Here is a 22,726-nt window from a genome sequence, read left to right as displayed (position 1 = left end):
AAAAAGCCAAGGACAACATCTAAGGAACTGCAGGCCTCTCTCACATCAATAAATGTCACTGTTCATGACTCCACTATCAGAAAGACACTTGCCAAAAATGCAATCCAAGGAAGAGTGACAAGGTGAACACCACTGCTACCCCATAAGAACTTTAAGGCTCGTCTGAATTTTGCTAAAGCACACCTTGATGATCATTAGATCTTTTGGGTGAATGTTCTTTGGACTGATGAGTCAAAAGTGGAACTGTTTGTAAAACAGGAGTCCCATTACATCTGGCATAAATCATACTCAGAATTTCACAAAAAGAACATCATACCTATGGTCAAGCATGGTGGTGGTAGTGTGATCCCTAACCCTACTTCTAAACCTACATGTACTTCAACCTCTCTAGCACCAAATGTGAACCTTGTGAATATTTAGCAGAACAACCGTTGTAACCTTCATTCCCTGATTGATGGAACGAGACATTGTGTTGGTGTAGTGACACTATGAGTTGCTTTGGGGAGCAACAAACACTTCCAGTGTTTGAGAAAAGGCCAATATATATACCTGACGTCTCGGGGTAGACGAAGGGGGAGGAGGATTTTTGACCTTCCTCATAGCTCATCACAACCTGGCCGTGGTTGTGTGTAGTGCGGCTGGGCACGTGAAGGTGGGGCGTCCAGGCTGCAGGTGCTCTGTGTCCGGTTGCCGTGATAATGGAGTGAGGAAACAGCTCTTTGAAAATGTGGGTACCGCAGCCTGTTCGAGGTGCAGGGAACACAAAACAAAAGGGAACACAACATTTATCTCACGGCCCTCCAGCGGGAGACGGAGTGGTCTGGATACCAGCTCCAGGGTTCCGGCAGACGTCTCGCTCCCTGGGTCGTCCATCTCAGGGGCGCTTAGGAACCTGCCCCTCTGCCCTGTCACAGACATGTATAGAAAAGTATTTTTAATTGTTAATACACAGCTATAGGGAATACTTGATTCTAAAATATTATCGTTGTCCATATGTCCATGTTTAACTGCATATTTATCCAGGCAATCTATGTTTTCCAGCTGTCCTGTCTCTTATATCCCTCTATGGTTTCTACTGGTAAGCAAATAACAATTTCAGTATTTTATGTCCATGTATTTATTTATTTGGTATGTATCCATATAATGACTGGGGTAATGTATATTACTGTAAGTTAGGCCTTAATTTATTACTTATTTAAACTTAGAAATCTAGAATGTGAAATCATATCCTGTTGCCGATAATTGTTTTGGTGTTTCAAGTAATTGCACATCTTGAAAATCCAAGCTGAGTCTGAAATTGCATTTTGTTTGTGTATGTGTTGAATTTGACGAAGATAATTAATAACAGACCGTTAATAAATTATGTTTTTTAGGTATGCTGGTGAGTAGTAGAGAGTAGCAGTAGTAAAATACATTCCCAGACACAATTCATATGGGAATAAGGGGCATTGTCTCGTGACCTGAATGTATGACATAGCAACAATAACCAGAACAATTATTTACTCTGATTTTGTTAATAAGAGGGAAATGTTTGCATATTTGGACATGGGTCTATTGTGACCACAACTTTATACCTCCGGCAATCACCAATCTATGTTCCAAAAAGTCAAACCAGTCCATGTGATGCCTCTTTGTCCAGATAGTCTGGAGTCAGACATGACATGTCATCCCTCAACAGACAACACCTTTCGCTAGATAAACGATTAACCTTATTATTGGTACATTTTATACATTGTCAAAGTCCAATGATAGTGCTTTAATCCCTTGTCCTGTAGTTTCATTGTCTGCCTTCCCAACGGACTTCTCCCCCTCCCTCCCTCTCTCGCTCTCATCCTGGTATCTCGTCCTATCACTCGCTCGCACACACCTTTTCCATCATTATTTCATCCTGTCTCAATCTCTCCCCCCTTTCTTTCCCATTATAAAGCCCATCACACAGTGCACTGGCTTCCCTGGTGTGAATGAGATCCTGAATTTATATTGATTTCCCTGGATGTCTATAATAAAGGATGTGCCATGTGTGACACAGACCTTGTGTTAGCACACTGTAGCCAGTACTTTCTTTCTCAACTTACCATGTACAGTGATACATATTTTAAAGAGGACAGAGAGATTTTGAGTGCCTGTGAAAAAAAAGAAACAGATTGGCTGACAAATGGGTTTGGCTAAACTTTTGCCCACATCCACACTAATACTTTCCAGTTCATAAAAGTTGTTTCATAAGAAAATCTTTCCCTAAGCATGCAATTCTGGAGAGTGTTTCGAAATGCTCAGTTTTTGGTGTTAGAAAACATTGTTCCATCATGGTTGAGAGGTGCAAACTTATCAAAAAGAATGCATTTTCAACCAGAAATATATTAGTGTGGAAATGCCCTCTGTGAAATTTAAATGTTGAAATTACAGTTATTTTAGAGCTACTCTCTTTAAAATAAAAGTATTTGAAGCTTCTCAGGGGGAGTGACTTGTTTGTTAAATAATTTTTTTCTATTGTGCGAAGACTTCTGTTGTTCTGAAAGTATATCTTTGATATTTACTGTACTTATAGCTACTGTCTTATTCACAGCATTTGTGAGAATTGAAGAGGGGGATTGATTTTGTTATTTGTTCATACAAAAAGTTCCTCCTGTAAGTGGTACAGGACAATTCAAGAATCACACCTGTTAGTAAATACAGTTCCAATTCTGTCACTCACCGTGCTTGTAGAGCTCCCCCCTCATTAGGCAGGACCTACCACCACGCAGCTCCCACGTATAGCTTCACAACCCTCGTGGTGTATTTGCCACATGTTACCTCCCCCTAGCCTGGGCAGGATGTGGCCTCCGCAGGGTCTTTTCCCCCTGAAAGAATAGGACCGGGAAAGACCATCTTTTCCAACGCAATTCAAAGATAGCCCCAGACGCTTCACACACTATGCAAGTGACATAGAGAGAGAAAAGGCCACGACTGCCGGGCTTGCTCCCATGCTAGTCGTGTAAAACCTGATTCCCCCTTTGGGGTGCCGGGAACCTAAGGTCTGCATATGACATCTCTTTTGGGGGCGTTGGGGAGGTTTATGTGCAGCCAACACAGTTGCCTCTAGCACGCAGCAGTCTGCTTGCACCTGTCTCAGCAGTTCACGTAACACAAACTAAAGCATGCCGTTTTTTAATGGGACCCCTTGTGTCACTTCATTTGACACAACGTTGAGTGAGTGACAGAAGGGGAACGTCATGGTTACTGTTGTAACCTCTGTTCCCTGAGAGAGGGAACGAGCCATTGTGTTCCTCCTGCCACAGCACTAGATATACCACTGTAAACGGCTGTGCCTTATTCTCGGCTCCTCAGTGCAAAAACCTGAGTGTCAGACACACGCCCGCTTCCCTTTATACCCGTATGTCCGGGGCGGAACATGCAAATTCTGTCTGCAAATTTCACATTGGCCTTTTCTCAAGTTCAGAGTTACGCAAGGCTTGTGTCACTTCATTCGACACAACGTCTCCCTCAGGGAACGGTGGTTACAACAGTAACCATGACATTGTGAATCCCAAACACTGACTCTTTGAACATTACCATTGAGAAAGCAAGTATGTGTCAGTGAAATTAGGGAAACTGGTCAGATTACTGGAATTTTGGCCTTAATGGTAATTATCAGAAAATAAATATGCCCTTTTAATGCTGTGACACACTTTGAATTGTTATTATGTAAAATATGTACTCCTCAATAGCTGAAGAGCCCAGCTTTTTAGCCAGCACTTGATTTTGAGCATTAAGGGCCAAGTTGAAGTGGAATGCACCCTATGGAGAGGCCCATGGTTTTGGATGGTACACCACTGCCTACAGTTCTGGAGTGAGGCGCCGTGATTGGCACCCACTGTGGTTCAGCTGTTGGCAGAGGTGCCCTCTACAAAGCCTCAATATTCCAACCAACACACTTATCTGCCACGTCAGAAAGAAACTAAGTTGACGGGAAAAGTGCATGCAAGACTTAAAGAAAGTAATTTGTAGGAATAAGAAAGCAAAAAATATATATAAATATATAAATCAAAAATTGCACAACAACATTATACTGCAATGAACCTTCATGTTGTATTTGGAGACTAGGTCAATTTTTTAATTGATCAGATGCCAAACAAGTAATTCAGGCAACCAAACCATTTCTGACAATGTTGACTCAGAAATGAACAGATTCAATGAGAATAGTTATGGTGTGTTTTTTTAAACATATACGTATACCTTTTTATTGTCATTTAGTTACATCACTTTCAAGGATGTAACCACACATTCAGGATTTGGCCCCTTGCCCCCCCTGTGCATATTTTCCAACTTACTGGAGTGCAAGTGGCATACTGTATTTTGTCTTTACCTTCAGTTTTCATTGTGGTTAATTCCAGCTCAGCATTTAGTGTTTGCAAAGTTAGTTAATGGAGAGTTACACATAGACCACAGCCAGAAATGAAATTAGCTGCTCAAGTCAGCCGTTTAATGAGACATTATTCATTTCAATGTCCTGCCTCTTGTTTTATAAGAAATAAAGAGACAGAAAGAAAAAGTCCTCACTCTGGCTGATCCCATAGCCCCAATTAAATGAACAGAGTTGATAATACAGTAATGGAGACCCACAGATTCATGTCTGGCCATTTCAGGTCCTCCCATTATACCTTACAATGTAGTTAACATTGATTCCGCCTTGGCGCTGGGATAGTATGGACTTCATAAATGAAGACAATAGCTCCAGAATTGGGCTCAGCTTTGACATAATTGCCTCATAATTGCATAGCCGTGATTTGCATTCACTTTCTGGCCCTTCCAATTAGCCAATTAGATCCACTTGTTGATTTATGTGTGTGCTTATGGGAGCTGATGACTTTTGTAATGGTTCACATTGATGAGTGCTAAATACTTAAAGGCTTTTTCATATCATGCAGAGGATTTCAAAGAGAACAGGTTAACAGAACTATGGGAACCAGATTGTTTGACATCTTCGAATCTAGAGGTCTTGTGGTGATTAGTTCATTAAGCCATCCTTTTGGAAATATTTGTCAGGTTTAAAGCTTGATTTTTGAAGAGGAATGTTTGTGTAGAATTTATTTGTAATTCTGTGAGATTGTGGAGATTAAGTGAGTTATAAATAAACAATGTAGACCTTGTTTACAAAGTCTTTGTGATTTGCAGCTTTCATTTAAAGGGGTATTTCAAACAAAAATCAAGTGCAACAGCATATGCATGAGAAAATGTGGACAGAATCATTATTTTTGGGTGAACTGTCCCTTAAAGCAGAAGATTGCCCTTCAAATGGCCAGGTCAAAGCAACCTGGAGCTGAATAGTTCTACACAGCAGTCATTGAGTCTGTCCTCTGCACTTCAATAACTGTCTGGTTTGGTGCAGCTACGAAATCGGACATCAGACTACAGAAGACAGACTACAGAGGACAGTTCGGACTGCTGAGAGGATTATTGGTTGCCACGCCACCGAAAAATATATATATTTTTATAGAAAATAAATAAATTAAATTAAAAACAAGAAAAATTACATTCTTAACATAAACAAACAACCCTGCTTTGTAGCTATATTGTAACAGTCATGGGCTTTACAGCCTTAGAGGTAAAGGCATTTTAAAATAAAGAAAAACATCAGCATCCAACTCCACATCTAACTGAAAGAAATCAAGGTACTGCTATATTCATGAAATTTGCTGACAAATAGCTAGTTGGCTGTTTAGACTCACTTAGATGTTAATAGTGGTGATGTGGTGGTTCAGATAAGATAATAATAACATATCAAATATAATTCTTCCAAATGTGCCTTGCCTTTATAATTATTTACAGCATTCTTAAAGTATTCTTGTATTCTGAATATGTTATTTTTGTGCGATGTATCAGAATACATTACTGAATGCATTTAATTAGAGAGATTATTTAGTAGTCAGCCCGGAGTAGTTTCTTTAAGTATTCTGCCCAAGCCTGGACGTAAATGTAACATAACCAATGGGTTTTCAAAAGAAAACCTATTAGTATGACCATGGACTCTCAATATTAATCTCAAAGGCTGTTAATCGGCCGTTTGGTGATCAAAGCCTGAAGTTTTTGTGCTATGATAAAATATATATTTTATGATTCCCAAAACTTGTCTCTTGCAGCAAAATCGCACAGGGCACACTGGACATATGATGCTAATACTGTATATATATTTGACGGCATTCGGCACATCAGCCTCTCTGGATATTGTCGAGCTGCTGTTCATTTCGTAGGGCATGTCTAAAAGAGGAGGTGAGCCGATATGTTAAGGATTGACTAGCATTGCAGTTCATCTGTCAAGTACAGCATCCTTCTTTTAGATGCAGTGCAATATAAAGCTTGACCGCGCTGGGAAATCGCAACACAGCCTCTTAGTAGTGGATTTAAGAGTTTTGAGTTCTGAAGCCCTATTCTGTAGCTCGATCTATTACAGTTCCGTTTGGCTATATGGTTAAATAATAAATATTATATAAAATAAATAATAAAAAAAATGTATTATGTTATCAGGAGTGTTTGTTATTCATGTGTTTGAGTCATTACAGACATTACATCAGAAATTAGCATAATTCATTCTGATTCAAGGTAATAGCCAGCATCATCCAATCACTGCCAACCATGTCAAAATAAAATTATACATTGTATTTATTATATTTATCCCATTGTCTCATGCAAGAGGCCATGTTTTTTAGAAGTCATGTCAAGTTAAAAAGAACTTCAACTGTTAAAAACGTACCTCGAGACACCTACATTCTGCTCTGTTCATAGTTCTGTGTCTAGATTTTTTTAGTGCCAGGACATGTTTGGAGTGAACAACCTTAACTCTTCTAGGCAGGTGTAAAGGGATCAATGGAAAGGAGGAGGCAAGAACTGGTTTTCAATATAAATAATAGTTTAATGATAAACTTAAAAGAAGACACAAACACACACATGACGGACATGTCCGCTAACGCTCTCTCTCTCCCGCACGATCCCCTGCAGTCGACCTTTATACCTCAGAGGCTTTATTAGCCTAATACGGGACTGGGTGTGTATGATAACGACCCGGCCCCGCCCTCCGCCCTGCCACATTCCTCCCTTGTTGTCTCAGGCTGGGCAGCCCCCGGCCTGACATACATCTCCCCCCTCTTTCCCCGGGAGGGCGCGCCTTCTGCGCTGTCTGCCGACAGGTCATACCCATCTACCTGGACGAGGGAGGGGACAAGGGGAGGGAAACGGAAATAATTAAAATGGGGGGTACTTCTTGTAACAGCGTAGTACCCCCCAAATAACTGTAAAATTTAAAAGAGGGAAAAGGCCAACACAGAGCGACAGTGAGAGAGAGAGAGAGAGAGAGAGAGAGGAGAGAGAGATGAAAAAAAAAAAAACTCGCCAGTTCTCCAAATAAGCCGCAGCTTGTTCCTCGGCCACTCCTCCACCCTCTATCGGATGACAGCCGAGCCTCTCTGGGCGGATGAGAGGCAGTCCTCCAGCCCCTGGCGGACGGAATGCCCCGCCGCGTTCTCGGTGAACAGAAGGGGTCTCTCTCGCCCCTGGCAGTGGTCGCCAGTGAGCCCCTCCCCACTCGCGGTCGGCGGTCTTAAACCCTGCCCTGTTTCAGCGGCCGGTAGGGAACTCCTGCGCCCCTGGCAGCGGACAGTTAGGAGCCCCTTCTCCCCTCGCGGTCGGCGGCCATCGTCCTCTTTCAGGCGGCTGGGCTCCTCGTCCCCCGGCAGATGGCCGCGGCTGCTCCTTTGGGGTGGACGGTAGTGGCGAGAACTCTACTACGCCGTATCCCTCCTCCTTCTTCGGGCTTCGGCACCAGTGTAAAGGGATCAATGGAAAGGAGGAGGTGAGAACCGGCTTTTCAATATAAATAATAGTTTAATGATAAACTTAAAAGACACAAACACACACGACGGACATGTCCGCTAACGATCACTCTCTCCCGCATGATCCCCTGCAGTCGACCTTTAAACCTCAGAGGCTTGATTAGCCTAATACGGGACCGGGTGTGTATGATCAAGACCCGGCCCCGCCCTCTGCCCTGCCACAGCAGGTTAATGAAAGAAGTACCAATGTCCGATTTGGGATGCAGTGCAATATACAGATTGACTGTGAGTGGAGTTAGTATGGTTTTGGAGTGCTATATTTTCTGTCTATCCTGAAACTCTGTTCAGAATACACTATTCTCTTGCTCAGCTTGCTCCATTCGATTGATTACAGTTTAATTTGTCTGTATGGTTGAATGAAAAAGGAGATATAAGGAGTGGTCTCAGTATACAGATACAATTGTTATAAAATAGTTCACCCAAAAAATACAATTCTGTTATGCCTTTCTTCCATGGAACACAAAAGATTTTTATTGTAGAATTAAAAAAAAAAAAAATTCTCCATACAGTGAAAGTGAATGGTGGCCATGGCTGTCAAGCAATTTTCAGTGAATATAGAGTTTTATTTAGCAAAACTATCGTAAGTCATATGGACTGTTTGTTTGTTTGTTTTTAATATTTTTATGGGGCCTTTTTGGAGGTTGAAAACCATTGGTTCCATCCAATTTCATTGTATGCAAAAGAGCAGCTCAGACCTCTCCTTTGGTGTTCCACAGAAGAAGTCATTCAGGTTTGGAACAACATCAGGGTGAGCAAATGATGACAGAATTGTAATTTTTGGGTAAACCATTATTTTGAGGATATAATTTGCATTAAACCCTTTTGTCCCCATTATAACACTGTGATTTTCTTATTGTTTTTGGCAGGCACAACTGTGATGACAATGACGGCATACGATGCGGATGATCCTAACACTGACAATGCTGTGCTGCGCTACATCATCATGAGACAGTCACCTGATAAACCTTCACCCAATATGTTCTACATTGACCCAGAGAGGGGCGACATTGTCACTGTGATCTCACCCAACCTGCTCGATAGAGAGGTACAGTTTGTGCTTGCTTTTAACACCTCTTTCTTTTTGATGGATGGCCTCAAATTATACTTTGTGTAACACTCTACATTCATACATAACATATTATAAAACAGATAGTCCTTAATTTCTATTTTATAATTTAGCAGATAATTTCATCCAGAATGACTTACAATTGAGGAAAATCACAAGCAATTTATCATGCAGGATTTAACAAGAAGCTAGTACATGTATAAATGCAGAAATGTATGGAAATGGATGGTGTACGGTTACGAAATTTACTGCGGGAGTACAACACTGAACTGATGCGGATTGATAGAAGTGGATAGCCCATATGTGTGCACAATGGTGTGAGGAACCAGATGGTGGAAAAAAAATTATGTTCAGTGAAAAGTCAAAAGAAGATTGCAATGTATGTAATTGTAACTAGAGTACTGTGCAAATGTCTGGTTTGGTGCAGCTACGTAATCGGACATCAGAAGACTACAGAGGACAGTTCGGACTGCTGAGAGGATTATTGGTTATAAATGATGATCTGGTGACATACATTGCCAGCTTACAATATAAAGATGCATAATTTACTATAGTATTTTTTACTGCTGATATAAGTAGAAGTGGCTTATACTGAAAGCGGTGCACACTGAAGTTTGAAAATGGTCACACCCAAATTTTGTTGAAAAGCTACAGCTGTGGCGAAAAACGTCTAGGTTACGTATGTAACCTCCGTTACATTGTGTCAGAGAAGCGACACTAGTGGTCTCTCTTGAGCGCCGATATCCACCTCTGATCTATGAAAAAAGGCCAATGAGAGTTGGCAGCCGGTATTTGCATGTCCCGCCCCCGGACATACGGGTATTTAAGCGGCGCAAATATGGGTGTTCATTCAGGATTTTTCTGAAGAGCCGGAAATGGTCCGGCCACAACAGTGGCTCGGCTCAGCGACGTGGCGGGGAAGACACAACGTCTCGTTCCCTCCATCGGGGAACGGAGGTTACACACGTGACCTAGACGTTCCCCTTCTCTCACTCTCTCCACATTGTGTCAGAGAAGCGACACTAGGGGTCCACTTATAAAAGTGCCATGCGCTGAGCCGTGTACGTGAACTGCTGATACAGGAGCGAGCAGGTATTCTTACGTGCAGGACGACCAACTGTATCAGACTGCACGTACCCTTCCCCAATGCCCCATTCAAGCCATCAGAATCCTTTTTGTTACCCTGGAGGGAGGAACAAGGTGATGGCCACCAACCTGGGAACGGACCAGCCTGGCTGGGCCTCTTTTCTCTCTATGTTTCTCGCATAGAGCAACTACGGCCGAGGCCCTTACACACATTGAGGGAAGGGGGTCTTAGCCCTTCTTTCATGGTGAGAAGACCCTGCGGAGGCCACACCTACCCGGCAGGGGAGGCAAAGAGTGGCAAATGCATCACATGGTCTGTTAGGACCTATGTGGAAAAGTTGGTGCGGTGGTAGATCCAGCCTCGTAGAGGGGGGAAGCATACAGCACGGCGACCGAGGCAGCTGTAACTGCCTAAGGGAGACACGGGGGTCCGCTCGTGAGGGGACAGTACCGCATAATTACACACAGGGGGAGTCCGAGCAGGAGGCCTTACCTGTGGAGCACCTTTTCCAGTACAGGGTAGCCTTGGGGTACCCGTAGTGGCTTGGGTCGGTGAGTTCCTCCGCTGAACTGCGGACCCAAAAGGGCTAGGGAGGAGTCAACCAGCGACCCGAAGATGGGGTCTCCTGGGAACGGAGGTGCACTATTTTACCTCGGCTGAGGGAAAGGGCACTAGGCGCAAGCGATTCACCCGGCCAGAACGTCAGCGTGTTACCGAGTTCTACGGGCTCGGACCTGAGAAAACACGGGACGATACTGACTCAACACGGAGGTTGTAAAACCTTGAGAAAGTGTTAGGTGTTGCCCACCCTGCTGCTCTGCAGATGTCTGCTAGGGAGGTGCCCCTGGCCAGTGCCCATGTGGATGCAACACCCCTAGTGGAGTGAGTTCGGACCCGCAAGGGGGGGGCACGGCCTGGGTGTGATAAGCCAATGAAATGGCGTCGACAACCCAGTGGGAAAGCCTCTGTTTGGAGATAGCGTTCCCTTTCCGCTGTCCCCCGAAGCAGACAAAGAGCTGCTCAGAGCATCTAGTGCTCTGCGTGTGGTCCAGATAGATACGCAAAGCACGTACTGGACACAGCAACGAAAGGGTTGGGTCTGCCTCCTCCCGGGGCAGTGCTTGCAGGTTCACTACCTGATCTCTGAAGGGTGTGGTAGGAACCTTGGGCACATAGCCCGGTCGCGGTCTTAGGATCACGTATGTGTCTGCCGGACCGAACTCCAGGCAAGTGTCGCTAACAGAGAACGCTTGCAGGTCCCCGACCCTCTTGATGGAGGCGAGCGTGATCAGCAGGGCAGTCTTGAGAGAGAGGGCCCTGAGTCCAGCTGAATCTAGCGTCTCGAAGGGGGGTTTCTGGAGGCCCGTGAGGATGACCGAGAGATCCCAGGAGGGAAATAGGTTAGCCCGGGAGTGAGTTAGCCTCCGGGCACCTTTGAGGAACCTGACAATTAAGTCGTGCTTACCAAGAGACTTGCCGTCTATCGTGTCATGGTGAGCCTCTCCAGCCTCTCCTGTAGAAACACAAGCACTGACCTAACCGCGCACTTCTGTGGGTCTTCGGCTCGGGAAGAACACCAGTTCGCGAACAGACGCCACTTTAGGGCATAAAGATGCCTGGTCGAGGGGGCTCTGGCTTGGTTGATAGTATCTATGACGGTCGGTGGTAGGCTGGCTAGATCTTCCGCATCCCGTCCAGGGGGCAGACGTGGAGGTTCCAGAGGTCTGGGTACGGGTGCCAGAGCGTGCCCCGTCCCTGAGAAAGAAGGTCCTTCCTTGGGAATTCGCCAGGGAGGGGCTGTCGCAAGGAGCGTGAGGTCCGAGAACCAAGTCTGGGTGGGCCAGTAGGGGGCCACCAGAATGACTTGCTCTTCGTCCTCCCTGACCTTGCATAGCACCTGTGCAAGAAGGCTCACTGGGGGAAATGCGTACTTGCGCAGCCCCGCGGGCCAGCTGTGAGCCAACGCATCTGCCCCGAGGGGAGCCTCTGTCCGGGCATACCAGAGCGGGCAGTGGGAGGTTTCTTGGGAGGCAAACAGGTCTACCTGGGCCTTGCAGAACCGGTCCCAGATCAGCTGGACCGACTGGGGCTGGAGCCTCCACTCTCCACCGGGCAAGCTTTGTCTTGACAGCGCGTCCGCTATCACATTGAGGTTGTCGGGGATGTGAGTGGCGCGCAGTGACTTGAGTCGCTGCTGACTCCAAAGGAGGAGATGACGGGTGAGCTGTGACATGTGGAGGGAGCGTACTTCGCCTTGGCGATTTATGTAGGCTACGACCGTGGTGCTGTCTGTCCTGACTAGGACGTGTTTGTTTCGAATTAACGGGAGAAACTTCCTCAGGGCAAAGAAAACAGCCAGCAGCTCTAGGCAGTTGATGTGCCAACGCAGCGGGGCCCGGTTCCAACAGCCTGTGGCTGCGTGCCCATTGCACACGGCACCCCAACCCAATTTGGAGGCGTCGATTGTGACCAGAACGTGTCGGGACACCTGCTGCAAGGGTACCCCTGCCCGTAGAAAGCAGAGGTCTGTCCAGGGTTTGAAGGTTTGGCGGCAGGCGATGGTAACTTTCACATTGTGCGTGCCGCGGCGCCATGCTCGTCTCGGGACTCGAGTCTGGAGCCAGTGCTGAAGTGGTCTCATATGCGTTAACCCCAGTGGCGCGGCCGCCGCGGAGGATGCCATATGCCCCTGGAGCTGTTTGAATCATTTTAGAGGGACCACGGTACCTGGATTGAGGGAAGCGAGGCATTTCAGCACTGACTGAGCACGGTCGTTGGAGAGACGTGCTGTCATTGAGACTGAGTCTAACTCTAAACCGAGAAAAGAGATGCTCTGGACTGGGGTGAGCTTGCTCTTTTCCCAGTCGACCTGAAGCCCCAAACGGCTGAGGTGCCGGAGCACCTGGTCTCTGTGCGTGCATAGTAACACTCACGAGGGGGCCAGGATGAGCCAGTCGTCGAGGTAATTGAGTATGCATATGCCGGCTTCTCGGAGCGGGGCAAGAGCTGCCTCTGCGACTTTCGTGAAGACGCGAGGGGACAGAGACAGGCCGAAAGGGAGGACTTTGTACTGCTACGCCTGGCCGTCGAACGCGAACCGTAGAAAGGGTCAATGTCGAGGGCAAATCGAGACGTGGAAGTATGCGTCCTTCAGGTCTACCGCTGCGAACCAATCTAGATGCCGGACGCCAGATAGAATTTGTTTCTGGGTGAGCATTTTGAACGGGAGTTTGGACAGGGTCCGATTGAAAACTCGCAGGTCCAAGATTGGTCGTAAGCCGCCGTCTTTCATGGGTACAATGAAGTAAGGGCTGTAGAAACCCTTCTTCGTTTCGGTTGGAGGGACAGGCTCTATCGCGTCCTTGATTAGAATGGAGGCGATTTCTTCGCGCAGGGACTGGGCATGTTCGCCGTGTACTGCGGAAAAATTAACGCCCACAAAGGGGGGTGGAGGCCTGGCAAACTGAATTGCGTAACCGAGTCGAATGGTCTGGTGCAGCCAGTGTGACGGGCTGGGCAGTGAAAGCCACGCCTCTAAGCTCCGTGCTAGGGGCACCAAGGGGACGAGTATTTTGGACGTACCTGGCGGGGCTTCGCAGCGGTGCGGAACAGGTAATGCGGCGTCGGGAGGCAGTTAAGCGGCCCGAGGCTGCGGTGCTGAGAATAGACTCAAAGCACTTACCTTGCTCCGCGCACCCGGCAGGGGGCAGGTTTGTGACTGAGGAGGAGGTCTGATGTTGGCGTCCTCTGGACTCGTCTGAACCGGCCGGCCGGGGAACAGTCGTGGGGCTGAAGGCGGGGATGCCAGGACTGTTAAGGCCTGAAAGCAGAGTGCCGTGAGAACCAGAGACAAAGGAAATAGGTGGCGTCGTGGGTGGCGAGGGCGGATGAGCAGGTGGCGGTGTGACGAGTGGAGAGGGGTGCTCTCCACGAAGACGTCAGCTCATCATGCACTTCCAGGAAGAACGGGACTGGGGTGGGACGAGGCTGTGAGCGGCGTCCAGACCCCAGGAACCAGTCGTCCAGCAGTGATGGCTGTGGGGAGGATGGAGGGTTCCAATCCAAGCCCATGCTAGCGGCTGCCCGGGAAAGCATGTCGGTCATCTGCGCGTTGGCCTCAGCCTGGGCGTGCAGGCCCAAAGCGGCAGCCCAGGGGAGTCCTCAGCGTCAGATACCACACCCTCCGATGCCGCGGCGAGCTCGTTGGCTTCAGTGTCAGGAGGGTAGGCGGACTGGCTGTAAGGCGAGTCGCCATCACCTCGGAGATGGACAGGAGTCAACGAGCGTGCCGGGGTGCGGGTGGTCCGAGGGGGCGTGCCCGGCGGAGCTGCACCCGCTCCCATCCCCAAATCGCCTCCATCGCCAACCGCATCGTCCTCAATCCCGTGGGAAGAAGGAGCAACGCAGGGGGCGGCTGGAGTGGCTTGCTTACGGTTGTAAGCAATCCGCGACCGCAACGTTGTCATTGTCATGTTCTCGCAGTGAGAACATGAACCATCCACAAACGCAGCCTCAGTGTGATCGCTACCCAGACACACGAGACAACACCTGTGGCCGTCTGAAGCGGAGAGCAATCTACCGCATCCAGGAACAACACAGGGGCGGAAAGGCATCTTTATAAAGACGCGTCCTTAAAAGGACATTCAGCGGCGCTGTGTTTTGCTCTTTTAGAGGAAATTACTCTTTTAAATAAAATCACTCTTTTATGAAAAAAACTTGTGAGAGTCGATGCGCCCAGGGGCAGGAATGCACAGCCGTGGAAACAGGAGAAAGCCGCTGTTGTGCGCCGTAGAATCCAACAGCATGCAGCAGAGGAATGTCAGGAACTCGGTGTGTAACACGCAGCAACTGCAGACACGACCATCGGCTCCGAAGAAATTTTCTGAATGAACTCCCGTATTTGCGCCGCTTAAATACCCGTATGTCCGGGGGCGGGACATGCAAATACCGGCTGCCAACTCTCATTGGCCTTTTTTCATAGATCAGAGGTGGATATCAGCGCTCAAGAGAGACCCTTAGTGTCGCTTCTCTGACACAACATGGAGAGAGCGACAGAAGGGGAACACCTGTTCACCTAGCTACTGTGTGTGTCACACCCGTAGAATAATAATAATATTATGTACTGTACATGTCCGGGACTATAGTATATCTTCTACCGAAAGAATGGCTTTGTAGCACGGCCTCACCTACCATATTGCTGAATAAAAAAGTAAACAGTTACATTAGCAAAATACCCACTAGATATAAAAAAAAATAATAAAAAAAAACATGACCATATAAAAGACCGCCAGATCTCACAGCACAGCTTGCTCTTTTCTTAAAGCTTTGTGTGATGAACCTCAAACAGAAGGGCATACATAATGGAGAAGGTTTTCCTTTCTAACTAAGCCGCATAATCAGCCAACAATTCAACAGCTAAAATGGTGTGGGGGCAAATCTGTTGGGACACACAATAACTACCGTGTGTTTTATTGTTTAACTATCCTCAAGACACCGTTAGAAGTAAAGTCTTCGGCATATTAAAGGAGGGCTTTTAATGTTGTTAGGAGACAGGCAGTAGGAGGAATGCAGCAAAGACACTACGTGTCTTGAGAACAGAGGGTGTTAGCAGTGCATGCTAATAAACTGGAGGCTGTGCTTCTCCCAGACCCTAACCAAAGCAAGTCAACAGCATGATTGCTTTTGCTGCAGGGTGACGAATGCAGGAACATCAATTCGGCCCGCTGCTGAATGAGGAATATTAGCTGTTGTCAGACACTTAGAGTGTGGTTTAATTGAGGTTATACACACTTATCCACAAACACCGGCTGTGTCCAACAAGGCCAGTAGAAAACCCCTCAGCTGGAACAGTGCGGAGCTGACATTAAATGAATGTTTTTATGTGTTCGAGAGTTGATTGGACATTATAATCGAATGTAACATGTACGAGAGATGTCTAATTGTTGTCGTTTATGTCAAATGTGAGGTGATAATACATGACCAGAAGAAGGGGGGTATGTATGTTACAGCTTAAATTTTTTAGAACACAAAGACATTTTTGTTTTTGAAAGAAACTGATGTTCCCTGTCAAAACCTTTAATGTTGCTCTTGATTCAGTGCTTTGGGAACATCTTTAGGAGTGACCAGCTGTGAATATGTGTGCAACACATCAATAAAATTGACTTTAAAGCCTCTGTTGGTGGCATCATCAGAATGCAGTACCAGGGGCTATAAAGAGATTTGCCACAGGTGCATCGTCAGGTCTTTTGTCTTCAGACCACACTGTAATGTGATTGTGCTTCTCAAGCTCTCTATTTTTGTTCTGATACAAGTTAGAATTGACAGGCAGTGTGCAGAAATCGTCTCTTTTTCTGTCATTCAAGTGTGGAAAAGACAAAAAAAAAAAAGACAAAAAATAAAATAAAAATATATATAATGAGTGATCAACAAAGCAAATGGTGTGTGTTTCCATTCTTACCTCCTATGGCTGAATCGGACACACACCAATTTTGCTTTGTTTGGGGGAAGAGCACGCTGCTCTTGCGTTGGAGTGAGGCGAGTGTGAGCATTGTGAGCTGTTCACAGCGAAGATGCTGCGAGCTCGTTTCGCTTACTTCCAAGAGCCAGCACCCACAATTCCATCGTGGGGCTCACGTATGAATCTGGCTGAGAAGCTAGAGACAGGTCCGTCCCTATCACTCGCTCTCTCTCCAGATCCAGCTGGTCCCTCGCGTGTTCTCGAAACGCGCTCTGGTACCTCTTCGGTTCACGAGGGGAAGATGAATCTCTTGGGTCTGCAGACTTTGAGTTGCCTACCTCTGAACATTCCTCACATGATGACAAAGCAGTTGAGGAATTACTCGAGGTGGTTACTCGTGCAGTGGCCAGATTACATTTACATTTACATTTACATTTATGCATTTGGCAGACGCTTTTATCCAAAGCGACTTACAGAGCACTTATTACAGGGACAATCCCCCTGGAGCAACCTGGAGTTAATTGTCTTGCTCAAGGACACAATGGTGGTGGCTGTGGGGCTCGAACCAGCATCCTTCTGATTACCAGATTACCCGTTATGTGCTTAGACCACTACACCACCACCACTCCACTACACCACCACCACACAGATTACAGCTAGACTGGCCACGTGAACGAGACCCCCAAACGATCAAAACTATAAGACAGATTTCTGTCTGGTGGCCAGGGGATGGGAACACAAAATCAGTCTCTCCCCTTATTTGAAGAACTCCATGATGAGTTAACTCGTTCATAGGGGGAACCTTATACTTACCATATCTTTGTGCCTTCGACGCTGCTCAGTCCAGGTGCTCAAGTTCAAGATGCTAACTGTCAAGACAATCGTGTCACAAATTCAACATCGCGATTGGTTAGTCACGCTCAATCTCATATTTTCATTTACAAAGTTGAGAAGTGTTCTCTCTCCTGCCCAGAGAATTACATATTTAGGGATTGTAAGGAATTCGATCACAATGCGATGCACACTCCTGTCACTCAAAGCAGTATATATCCCTAGATGCATGAATGTGGGAGCGGATTTACTGTTCAGACATAAAATACAGACGGGAGAATGGAAACTCCACCCCGAGGTAGTGAAAATAATCTGGCTAAGATTTTACAAAACCTCTACGTCTCCCAACAGACAACACAATGTCCCCTCTACTTCTCTCGGAGTAACCCAAAAGCGCTGAATCAAGTGCAATATTAAGTGTAGCTTTTGACAGGGAACGTCTCAGGTTACTTGACTGTAGCCCTTGTTCGCTCAAAAAGTGGAATGAGATGCTGCTCTTCATTGCCGCACTGAGGATGTCCCAGGACTGCTCTTCAGACAAATATACAATGCTCCTGTGGCAAATCTATTTATAGCCCCTGCTACTGACACATTCTGATGTTGTCACCAACAGAGGCTATAAAGGTTCTAGTCAATTTATTTGACGTGTTGCACACATATCCACAGCCAGTCACTCCTTAAAACGTTCCCAAAGAATCAAGCGCAGCATCTTGTTCTGCTTTTTCAGAGAACAAGGGTTACAGTCAAGTAACCTGAGATGCTTCCTTTCAGGATGCATTAAATTGATAAAAATTATTGCCAAAATCATAAATTGCAAAATTAATTGTTGTTATTGTGGTATTTATTAATTTTTTTCTTTACCTGTGCTGCAAACATATACTGTCACCTATTCCTTAAAAAAAGCATTCTAAAGAACTAATTTGGTAGTTAATAAAATTTTCTTATTATTAGAACTATTGAAAATGGTTGTGCTACCATGCAGAAATCACAATACAGTGGTTTTTTTTCCCCATTTGCTGAGGTATTGGTTTCTTACAAGTTGCTTTACACTTGCAAGTAAATTCTGGTTTTAAAAATAGGCATAAAGAAACATATTTCTCCAGAAATTGTATTTTCTTCTGAAGTCTATTGTTTTAGAGAGATGAGGCTATTTCATGCATTACTGTTTTGAAAAAATAATCTGTAACCAGGATATAGAGGGAAGTGGACGGCCCAGATGCACAACATAAAGACAAGTAAATTAAAGTCTCTAATTTGATAAACGGACTCCTCACAGGTCCTTAACTAGCTGCTTCTAAATGCCAAAGACCTGCATTGCTGCAAGAGGATTATTAGACAAACAAAAATGTTAAATATACAACATTTATTTAAGTAGAAATAGCCATTTGTAACATTCTAAATCATCTCTAAACTACTTTGACTGAAACACATTCCTATTTTAGGTTCCCCTTCTGTCACTCACTCACAATGTAGTGAAACTAGGGGTCTCTCTTGAGAGCCTCGGTTACCTCTTAACTTTGAGAAAAGGCCAATGAGAATTGGCTAACAGAATTTGCATGCCCCTACCCCAGACATATGGGTACAAAAGGAGGAAAGCGTACGTCTGTTCAGACATATTCTTTCTTTGGAGCCGAGCGGTTGTGTTTCAGCGAGCTGAGTAAAACCCACTGCTGTTCCACTCACCTCTAAAGAGCATACGCTATTGGAAATACAGCACATTTCAGTGGCTTTTCTCATTATGAGAGCACTTGGATTTCGTCACAAGTCATTCTGAATATTTTATACTACTTGTCACATTTTAAATTAAGTGTTGTGACTGCAAATCTGCCTGTTATGTTTTTATATTGCCAACAAATGTTATGGTATATTGTTGACTGTTGAGAAGGTTTAGAAAAGGCACACACGTTTAGAGGGTAATTGTTGGGTAATTTCAAACTTGTAGCTCTACAAGACATGAGGTTAGTCGTGAATCATTTTAATTTACTGACAACCCTCAAACATTTGAAAGGTAATTTTACAGAGTAATCTTTCTGGAAAATGAAATGATTTACTTACCTTTCCTTGTGGTTTTATAAATGTCCGATGAAATTCGAGGTTGTGGTGGTTGTATCGGACATTTTTGCATTGCATATTGTGCATCTGGCAAAATTTTTGTTATTCACTCAATCCAATTTGAAATCTTTATATCCAAAGGGGATTATTTTTGGAACTCGACAATCATCTGTCGTTTTGGCATGTTGGGATTGCAGCATTAACTGTGCAGATGCAGATAAGTGGTGCTGGTGGGCTTACATTTTTGCATATTAATTAATTGATGTCACAATATTTTTTTAAACACATTTCATTACTGTTTATAAGTTATTGAAAATAACAATAAAAAACATTCAAGTCATTGTCGAGTCATGCAGTTCAAGTCAAGTCTCGAGTTGCTGGTTCTCAAGTCAGACTCGAATCAAGTCATATAACTCGAGTCCCCCACCTCTGCTAAAAGCAAAAACTCCATCCCCCAGACTCTGAATTAGCAGGGAGTAATACACTGATGCCTCATGACCTTTTCCAAAAGCAGTAATCACCCCTCCAAGCATGTCTGCCGCTTTAGGGGGGTGTATGCCACTCCCAAATATAGTACAGAGCAGGTGATGCAGCTGTAAATACCTAAAAAACTGAGATCTAGGAATCCCAAAATGTTGAACCAATTTTCAATGGATCGCCACACTCCACTCTCATATAGGTCACCGAGTGTAATAACCCCCCTCACAATCCAGTCTGACCAACAGAAAGGTATTTCTACTCCTGATGACATCATGGTTGAGGGGCGTTCTGTTGAGCGCCTCATCCAATAGGAGTTGAGAGTTCGATCCTTTGTAATTTCACACATAGGTGTAAAGTGTGCAAGGCTTCATGGAATTTGTAGTCTGTTTTGTACTCCCTTTGTTTGAGTTTGGCATGGTTTTTATCAGTAAGATTTATGACTGTGTGTTTGTAGGCCTCTGTCAGGCTTTACGACTGTGTTAGGCCTGCCATTGTCTTGTATCTGAATACATAAGACCCAACATAGGCCTAGCCCACCTTTGTCAATCAGCCTATGCAGCTTACAGAAATGTAATCTGGGACGTTTACCATTCCAAACTAAGGAATTCTCTTTGTTATCAAATTGCTTGAAATAAGAGAGGGTGGCATCTATAGGGAGATACTGTAGCAGGTAGTTGATTTTTGGAATACAATAAATTTTAATAACATTAACCTTCCTAACCATTGATAAATATGATGAAGCCCACCTGCCCACATCACTAAAAAGCATTTTTATTAAAGGGTCAAAATGAACTCCAACTAAATCACACAAATTTGCTGGGAATAAAATACCCAGATACTTATTCCCCTTTTTGGACCACTGAAAGACGCCCCGCTGAAAAGCCGTTACCGGGCAGTATGCTGTCAGAGTCAAAGCTTCAGATTTAGACCAATTAACACTGTATCCCGGGAACTTAAAAAAGTAATTAATAATTCTGTGGAGGCAAGGCGTAGATCTATTAGGGTTGGAGACGAATAATAAAATGTCATCTGTGTAAAGCAAAAGCTTATTCGCAACACCTTCTGCCATTACCCCTCAAAAATCATCCATGTTATCAGAATAACAACGGTATGCTCTTATATGTATAAGAGATGCCATAACTTTACTGAATCGGTTAGCCAAAATTTTCGACAATATTTTAACATCTAGCTGGTTCAGGGAAATTGGACATTAACTCTTACACTCGCTTGGATCTTTGTCCTTTATAAGAATCAGTCTGATCCGGGCTTGCGACATGGCTGGTGGAAGCTTTCCATTCTTTAATGATTCCATATAAACTTCTAGCAAAAGTGGAGTCAATTATGTAGCATAAGATCTGAAATACTCAGTGGCAAAGCCATCTGGCCCCAGAGCCTTGACTTTAGGCAAGGCCTTAATTACCTTACCAAGCTCCTCCAAGGTTATCTCAGAATCAAGATCATTATTTTGCTCATCTGTCAGTTTAGGAAGTTCTAATGGTTCCACAAAGTTTTCAATATCCTCATCAGTAGATTAAGATGTGGAACTATAGAGATCAATATAGAATTTTTTAAAAGCATTATTATTATCAATGGCTGAGGTAAATATTTCACCACCAGCAGATTTCACTGAGGGAATGGTAGAAAAAGACTCTCTCTGTTTTAGATATCTAGCCAGAAGTTTTCCTGCCTTGTCCACCCAGTCAAAGTTTGACTGCCTTGGCCTGAATACCCAAAACTCCACCTTACATAACAAAATAGTGTTATGTCTGTATTTCAATTGGGTCAATTATCTGAGGCCATCAGACAACATTTGGCTCTTTAAACATTTTAAACATTTATGCATTTGGCAGACGCTTTTATCCAAAGCAAATTACAGAGCCCTTATTACAGGGACAATCCCCCCGGAGCAACCTGGAGTTAAGTGCCTTGCTCAAGGACACAATGGTGGTGGCTGTGGGGCTCGAACCAGCGTCATTCTGATTACCAGATTACCAGTTATGTGCTTAGACCACTACACCACCACCGCTCTTTAGCTCTGCCTTGGCACTTTTAATATTCCCTTCCAACTCCACGAGTTCTTGTGCTTTGGAGTTTTTGGTGTATGATCTGGCTCCAAAGAACCGCCTTAAGTGCCTCCCAAGCCACGCTCACAGAGGACACTGCGGACCAGTTGGTCTCTATATAAACATTTATTTCAGCCTTAAACATTCATTGGAATTCAGGATTTTGCAAAAGGGATACATTAAAGTGCCAACTATATGATTTTCCTTTTATCCTTATGTGGCAACACCTCTAAACACACCAGGGAGTGATCTGAGACTAAAATGTATCCAATTGAGCAGTCAACAACAGATGAAATTAGGGATTAATATATATTAAAAAATTCTATTTTAGAATAAATCTTATGGACTAGTGAAAAAAAATATTGTCCCCTATTGTCCCCCCACTACCAGATGTGTTCAAAAGTCTCCAAATACCTGTAAGACCAAGATTTTTACACATCATGTGAAGCGTCAATGTTGCTCTAGGGGGCTTACACACTTTTGCTTCACTTTGATCAAGGACTGAGTCCATCAAAAGATTGAAGTCTCCTCCCAATATTATATCATGAGGAGTGCCAGCGGCTTGCAACATCCCTTCAAGATCTATAAAAAAGCCCTGATCATCAACGTTAGGTGTGTAAATATTAGCCAAAATAAGATTTTGCCCCCGAATCTCTGCTAAAACAGTAATGGCTCTTCCTAATTTATCTTTAATCTGTTTGAGATATTTGAATTGTAGATGCTTACTCATCAGTCTAATGACTCCCCTACTCTTACTTGAGCCAGCACTAAAGATAACATGTCCACCCCATGTCTTCCCACATTTCTTAAAGAAACACTATCATATTT

The 22,726-nt window shown here is 44.7% G+C and overlaps 1 protein-coding gene across 1 annotated transcript in view; it reads left to right on the top strand.

Annotated features, from left to right (window-relative positions):
* Positions 1-22,726, top strand: part of LOC127661937 (cadherin-13-like) — a 562,582-nt gene that overhangs the window by 369,203 nt on the left and 170,653 nt on the right. Inside the window, exon 7 of the mRNA XM_052152905.1 lies at positions 8,729-8,907. Coding sequence (XP_052008865.1) covers positions 8,729-8,907 — 179 coding nt within the window. The remainder of the gene's footprint in view (positions 1-8,728; positions 8,908-22,726) is intronic.

The sequence above is a fragment of the Xyrauchen texanus genome, chromosome 21 (assembly GCF_025860055.1).
Source record: "Xyrauchen texanus isolate HMW12.3.18 chromosome 21, RBS_HiC_50CHRs, whole genome shotgun sequence".
In the NCBI taxonomy this organism is placed as follows: Eukaryota; Metazoa; Chordata; class Actinopteri; order Cypriniformes; family Catostomidae; genus Xyrauchen; species Xyrauchen texanus.
The sequence above is the reverse complement of the archived record's forward strand: the minus strand, read 5'-3'. Positions and strand labels throughout refer to the sequence as shown.